Consider the following 7365-nt stretch of genomic DNA (forward strand, 5'->3'; position numbering starts at 1 on the left):
TAGTATGTTCATCCGTCCATCCCAATTCACAAAATTCTCATTTCCGTAACTTTCACCTTTTAAATATGAGAGTTCTTTAACCAATATATCGCTCCATACAACACAATTGATCTAACCAGCTCTCCAATATTAAAATTTGTCTATAAGTTTTGATAGGAATTTGTTAATCAACTTATAATAAGTCTTTTTTTAATAATCATGATATCGGAGCCAACATTCGCATACCTAAACTAAATTTATTGAAACCTGTCACCTCCCAACACCAAATAGATATAAAACATCAGGTAAATCTGTACATCAGGACAACGAATGATGTATTTTGTCAATTACTTTGTAATTTGCACAAAAAAAAATAAAAAATGGTGGGACCCTAACATCCTACTTGTCAACCTTTAAACAAGTCTTACACATTAGTGTTAGTTCTACAACACACAAAATAAAACAATTTACACTTCTCATCCTTCCCAAAGTTCTTTCTCAAACCTCAATAACCTCCACAACAACAATGGCACATCCACTTTCCTTCTCACAGTCCCCATTTCCACTCTCCTCTTCCTCTCCCCCATCTACAAAATTCCTTTCGACCCGACCCTCAATTTTCTCAATAAAAACCACACCCATTTCGACCCGACCCACCATTTTCAAGAAACCCAATTCCTTCACTCTCCCAAAATCCTCCCAAGATTCCAACCCCAACGCCACCTCATCGGAAACCGAGCAAAACCCACTTCCAGAAACCGATAAACTAGCCGGAGAAGAGGTCGCCGGCGCCGGAGATGTTGGGTCGCAGATAAAGAAACTGATGAAGGAAAGAGAAGAAAAGGAGCCAGATTTTTGGAGTGGGGTGGTGGAGGAGATAAGGGAAATTGAATGGCCGGTATTTGGTAAAGTGCTGAGTACTACTGGTGTTGTGATTGGTGTTATTGCTGGGAGTAGTGTTGTTTTGCTTACTGTTAATGCTGTATTGGCTGAACTTTCTGATAGAGTTTTTGCTGGTAAAGGTGTACAAGATTTCTTTGGTTGATCATTATTATCAAGATAAGGCTTCAAACATATCTTCTTTTTGTTTTTCCTATTTCGTTACTTTTAGTAATAATTTTCAACAATTGCAAAATTTGAGTGAGAATACTTAAGTGTATATTACAAAAGTAATGTTAATTCTACAAGTGAGATTTGAGAAGCATGGATTCAGACTTTATTTTTACCTTCAGACATTCATAACACAGGAATTCCAAAAAAGAAACAAAAGGGAGAAAATACTCTTTTAAGTGTATGAAAGGCCAGAAATCAATTTTTGTTCTATGACTAATAACTATTTTAGCTTCTCTTTTAGTGGCTCCTACTCAATGTTGACCGATTAGACTAAATCTGAATTCACGCATCGGAAGGCAGGCCTATTTCTAGAAGCAAATGATTTCAACTGAATTTTTTCTATTATTAGGAACTTGAGATATTTGATTAAAGATGAAGAAATTTTGAATCATTCCACCACACCATATGTTGGCTAATAAAAAAATGACAAAGAGTCTTCAATATAACGTTATTATAATATTTCCCAATTTGAATGAGTGATAATGTTCCTTTTTAATCTCTTCTGATAAAACTATTTTCGATCTAACACCCAAGCCAACTGCTTCGAGTAAATATTAGGTTTAGTTTGGTTGAGAAACAATTCTACAAAAAAGAATTGAAGAAATCTGTGTTGAAGCTCTTCTAAAAGCTTTCTAGACAAACACCAGAAGGTTGAGCTAGCAATAGTAATATTACTGAGAAATCGAAAAGGTTAAAGAAGATTAAAAAAAACAGTCCATACTTTGAAAATAACTTTGTTGTCAATGTAAACAACACAACGTACTTAATATAATCTCACAATAAGATGTAAGCAAACGTTATCCCGTACATTTGTGGGTGTAATAGACCCTCAGCTTGTTGTCAATGTAAAACCAAGTTGAAATATGCAACAAGCAGCAAAACTTTGATGAACAAGAAGCAATAGCTCTTCATATTTCTGTAATAAATCCACTGTCACAAGTGTTTGTAGAGACGGTAAAATTACTAAAATATACTACAATAGTTTTTTTACTTGAGAAGAACATGGCCACTAAAGGAAAGGAAAGAAAAGGCCTTATTTTCATCGGAAGGGAAAAGCTCAGACAAGTTCGAGGCTATGATATGGATGAAATGTTCAAGGCTCCACGGTCATGTTCTCTGCTTCCCGTCTGACAGATTCAAAGAGCACGGAGGAGAGATATCGCTCCCCGAAACTTGGGAAAATAACCTGCATACCAGTTTCAATGAGTTGTGAGTAGGAGACTAAAGAAAAGAAACCTCACTGAGATTGCGAATGTTGTTTCATCATGCAAAACTCCATACTTGTAGAGTTCAAGCAAGGAATGATTATTATGTGCCCCAAACTTTCAAGTTAAACATGCTACTAAAACAATAAAACACTAATGGCAGGAAGCACAAGATGGATCGATAAATAAATCTGTACATTGAACAAGTTCCAAAAATTAGGGTGTTTTACTGGACAAGATGAAAATCTATGTCACATAATCAAAATGTGGAGTGAGGTAACGCCTTTCTTAGGAACATCAATAAAACTACTCATTCTAGAAGTAGGCGGACAACAATAAAGGAGTGTATTCAGCAGTTGCATTATGCACAAAATCTTGAGGCAACGAGCCCCAAGCTTCATCAAATTTCAGACCTTCCAAACTGACATCTAGTTTCTAACCCCACATGTCCGAAAAACAACCAAGATGTATTTAAAATAAAGGAACTGAGGAACAGAAGAAACACACAAACTAAAAAGAGATGAATTTGTTTCATTATATGGGGCAATCTGTAGTGTGCCGATGCAAGAAACAAGGACTTCTTTTTGACAAATATGCAGAAAGCAAGATATTTTAGGACAAGAAATATTAAATGAAGCACTTCCTACCTATATAAGATGAACAGGATCAAAAACATTTCACCACGTCAATCACTTAGATGCACACAAATTCCACGGGTCTGTTAAGATACTAATGCATCTTTTGTTACTTGTTTTGGTCCGATACAATAATTCAACGTTTTGCATAACATAGCTCATCAGCTTTGGCTGATCATGATTTATCTAGCATTTCATAAAAAGGGATCAATACTTACAACAAAGAGCTTCCCAGAATTTTCAGGGCGCTTAGCAAGTTTAATTGCCGCAGCGGCAGCAGCACCAGATGATATTCCCACCTGTCAAATGGATATTTTCATGATCCAAACATGTAGGACACTAGGAGGGTGCAAAACTGGAGGATTACTACTACAATGTTAATTGTTTTTGTACACCTTTTTTATCTTTATTTTTCCCGTGGGAGTCTTTTTTTTTTTTTTACTTTTTCCTTTTCATGGGAGCCACCAGGGGAAGGGGGGAGGGAGGACCACAGCTAAAACAGTCAGAACTTACAAGCAATCCTTCCTTCATCGCCAAAAGCTTTGCCATTTCTATGGATTCTTCACTTGAAACCTGATTTTATCATAACGAATTTTACCAAGCTCAAGATCAATAATATAGAACAAAAACTGAGATTCACTGTTTCACATAGTTCAGTAACTTGGTCAAAAGGATTTTCTGATAAGTAAATATCTTACTTGAACTACTTCATCAATAAGGTTAACTTCCAAAACACCAGGAACGAAACCAGCACCAATCCCCTGAATCTTATGTGGACCTAATGCACCAAAGGAAAATTGTATGTCAAAGAATAACATAACAATGACATCTAAATTGTTTACAGAGCAGAACTTTCAACATGGTCATAATGACCTCTCTGTTCTACTTCTTCCTGCTTGATGCCGGGGGGATTGGTATGGGGGGATCGGATAACCATCAGAAAGGTGGTGCAACTTTTATCTATTCACTGACCAAAAAATTCTCCTATATTTCTGGGCTGACACAAAATAGAGTTCAGAAGGGGCAGGCAGTGGCGGAGCCACCTAATGATTAGGGGGTCATCCGAACCCCCTTGACGGAAAATTATACTATTTCTATATAGTGAAAATTATTTTTATATATATATAATTGATGTTGTTCCGTGTTCCGTGTTCCATGTTTATTACGAATCTGTGTGCTTTCCTCTGCTTTATATTCCTGCATTCCTGCTTTACTCTGTTTTATATTCCTTATGGGTGCCGTATCTATGTTATGTCATCTGCTTCTGTGCTTTACTATATGTTTGTGTGATATCTCGTGACTTGAGCCGGGGGTCTTTCGGAAACAGCCTTTCTACTTCATCAGAGGTAGAGGTATGGACTGCGTACATCTTACCCCCCAGACCCCACTAAGTGGGAATACACTGGGTTTGTTGTTGTTGTTGTTATATATAATTGATGTTGAACCCCATTCGGCTAGTTCGTGTGCCTACATTTTTCGATTTTGAACCTCGATGAAAATTCTGGCTCCGTCACTGGGGCAGGATTGTTATACCAACTCTTCAGGCATTCAAGAGTGAAAATTAGTACTGCTGTCTATCCCAAATAATTTAGTATTGAAACTCACTGTATATGGTTGGTAATAAAAACATAAATACCGGTAAAGGTAGGGAGAGTATAATCTCAGTTGCCCTTTTGGCATAAGAAATTATAAAATCAAAATAGCATGTCAAACATAGATTGGCGCTAAAATTAATATACAAATATGATAAATAATTTAACAGTAAATTGTATATTGCTCATGCTCTAATTTTTGTACCGGAAATATAATCCTGAAAGTTCTGGGAAAATGTTTAAACAGCAGATTAACATTTCTTTGTAGATAGGCTTTTACTGTTTTGCATGCTAACTTAACTCCAGTAAACAACAAAGTATGAAATATAGTAAAAACAGACTGCTAAAAGACAAGCAAAGCAATTTCTTTTAACTTTCTGCCTTTACAAACTACCTTTAGCATACTTTTGGGAAACCCGATTTAGGTGTTGCGTGTAATCATCAGTTCAACTAAAGTTTAACAGTTTAGTTAAAGGGTAAACAGAAAGTCCTCAATCATTTACCAGTAATCTCTTTCCTTTTGGCTTTGCATAGGCATGGGAAGGGTTAATAAGCTTCTTAGGACTAGGAAAAGGTTAAGGTTTAAATCAGCACATGGACTGCGGACAAAACTTGATTATTGAACTCCATCATACGTAACGCTGTCACAGCTCTCCAGAAAAGTACTGGTAACAAATAAAAGCTAATTTCGTGCCAATATATCATGCAAGCAAAGTGGACACTAAGACGCCAGCACATGCTAATCAGACAACAAGAATGCCATATAAATCCTAAACCTTTAACAAGTAATGTTTTTGGAGAAGGAAAGGAGCACCAAGATAATCAATACATGCATGAAATTCCTATATTATACTGAGATGGATCGCGGGAATTGCATCTTCCAGAAACTGCCTATTCCTCTAAATTAATTTTACAAAATACCATTGAGATTCCATTTAAAAGCCAAAATTTCAGCTATAACAGTCTATAGGTTTGGTGTGAGACGTAGCATTAGTTACACAAATAGCTACTGCTACAATACTAGATGCCCTTAGGTTCTACAAGAAGAACAATAATATTGGATTCCATTAGTAGATGTAGTGCTGCTCATTTAGCTCAATTAGTTACACCACTGAGACTTCTGGTGGCTTTGTACCACTTTAGAAGAATGTTAGTTAGATATCGCTCAAGGTGTTGAAAACCAGAAATAATGTTAAAAGAAATAACTTAAGATAAGTGTGAGACCCAATAACTGATAAAGAAAGATCTAAGGTTCTCCCTCCCACAAACGTGAGTTCTCTGAAATCTGCACAAAGTAGAACAAGGGACAAATGATAATGTTAGAGAAAGAAGAAAAAACTCACCAGGCTTTCCACCAGAAAGAATAGCACTTTCAACTGGTTCCACGCCATACAGCTATCGTCCAATTGCAAAAAGGAAAAAAGGAACCATTTTTACAAATCGTGACAATATCAATTGATAATTCAGCATATAGACAGAGGTCAATTACTAAAAAAAACAGCATAAAATGTTTTGTACTACAAGTCATTAGCCCAAATCTTAAGCAAGCTCACCTTGATGTTGGGGTTCTGCTCTCTTAAATACTTGCCTGAACCTGTTATTGTGCCTCCTGTTCCAATTCCAGAGACTAGAGCATCCACTTTCCCGTTTGAGCCTTTCCAGATCTCAGGACCAGTGGTTTCATAGTGTATCTATATTATGGTTATATTTGAGTTAGCCATATCCCCATGAGAGGAAGTAAACTTGGCTTGGGAAGATGAGTACCTTTGGGTTTGCAGGGTTTTCAAATTGCTGAAGAATATAGGAGTTGGGTGTTTTGGCCTTTATCTCTTCAGCCTTCGAAATAGCACCTTTCATCCCTTTTGCCGGATCAGTAAGCACCAACTCAGCACCGAAAGCACGCAGAATAATTCTTCTCTCAAGACTCATTGAAGAAGGCATCGTAATGATGAGTTTGTAGCCTTTAGCAGCAGCCATGAATGCTAATCCAACACCGGTGTTTCCACTTGTAGGTTCGATGAGAACACTCTTCACAAAGAATGAAAATACTAAGTCAGATTCGATTTGCTATACAAGTTAGTGATCAAATGTTCGATATAAATGTCTTCATGCCTCCTTGGACACAATCATCACATTCACCAAAGAGCAAAACCACTTCAACCCACAAACCAAGACAGAAGCAAGTTATTTCTGGAAATAAGAGCAACTAACCTCGCCGGGTTTGATTAGGCCCTTCTCCTCAGCATCAGTAATCATACTATAACCAATCCTGAGAGTAGAAATAACAACAGATAAGCAAAACACAGTCATCCTTGATAAATTAAAACATTCAGAAAGATGAGCTATTCTTGTAAAACATGAAGTGTAACACATAATTCTTGTAAGAATATCCACAGGCCAAATAAAGTTTTACCTATCCTTAACACTAGAGCATGGCTCCATGCTTTCCAGCTTGGCAGCAACACGTCCAACACACCCATCCACAACATTATTCAGGTAAACCAAAGGAGTGTTACCGATCAACTGAAGGTCAAAAGCGCAAATTAATACAATCAAGCGGTATACAAATTCAGAAGAAAAGCAGTGCACCGAAAGTGACCAGATACAACAGGTAGTCAACTCACTTCAGTTACATCCTTGGCAATTCCATTCTTTTCTGCTGCCATATTATCGGGTTGATTCTGCAATGATTTATAGCATAAATTTATCGAATCAAAACACATTTCATCAAATCACCTACTCTTTTAAACTTCTCATTGTCAATCAATTAATCAACTATCCTCAGTCCCAGACTAGTTTGGATTAACTATTCGATTCGACTCCACTTGGGTATTTCATTCC

At 36.8% G+C, this 7365-nt stretch overlaps 2 protein-coding genes across 3 annotated transcripts in view; one reads left to right on the forward strand and one right to left on the reverse strand.

Moving 5' to 3' along the window:
- Positions 1 to 296: 296 nt before the first annotated feature.
- Positions 297 to 1183, forward strand: LOC107866433 (preprotein translocase subunit SECE1). Its single transcript, XM_016712500.2, has one exon. It carries the CDS (start codon positions 506 to 508, stop codon positions 1022 to 1024), a length of 519 nt encoding a protein of 172 aa, XP_016567986.2. The 5' UTR covers positions 297 to 505; the 3' UTR covers positions 1025 to 1183.
- A 791-nt stretch (positions 1184 to 1974) lies between these two features.
- The window catches only part of LOC107864096 (cysteine synthase), a 6003-nt gene continuing 612 nt past the window's right edge, over positions 1975 to 7365 (reverse strand). For both annotated transcript variants that reach the window (XM_016710358.2, XM_016710359.2), the window contains exons 2-11: positions 7149 to 7205; positions 6938 to 7047; positions 6736 to 6793; positions 6289 to 6552; positions 6078 to 6215; positions 5868 to 5919; positions 3631 to 3710; positions 3446 to 3505; positions 3151 to 3231; positions 1975 to 2278 (exon numbers count right to left, since the gene is read on the reverse strand). In XM_016710358.2, the coding sequence (XP_016565844.1) occupies positions 2186 to 2278; positions 3151 to 3231; positions 3446 to 3505; positions 3631 to 3710; positions 5868 to 5919; positions 6078 to 6215; positions 6289 to 6552; positions 6736 to 6793; positions 6938 to 7047; positions 7149 to 7190 (978 nt within the window). In that variant the 5' untranslated portion in view covers positions 7191 to 7205 and the 3' untranslated portion in view covers positions 1975 to 2185. The remainder of the gene's footprint in view (positions 2279 to 3150; positions 3232 to 3445; positions 3506 to 3630; positions 3711 to 5867; positions 5920 to 6077; positions 6216 to 6288; positions 6553 to 6735; positions 6794 to 6937; positions 7048 to 7148; positions 7206 to 7365) is intronic.

This window comes from Capsicum annuum, chromosome 3 (assembly GCF_002878395.1).
Source record: "Capsicum annuum cultivar UCD-10X-F1 chromosome 3, UCD10Xv1.1, whole genome shotgun sequence".
Lineage (NCBI taxonomy): Eukaryota > Viridiplantae > Streptophyta > Magnoliopsida > Solanales > Solanaceae > Capsicum > Capsicum annuum.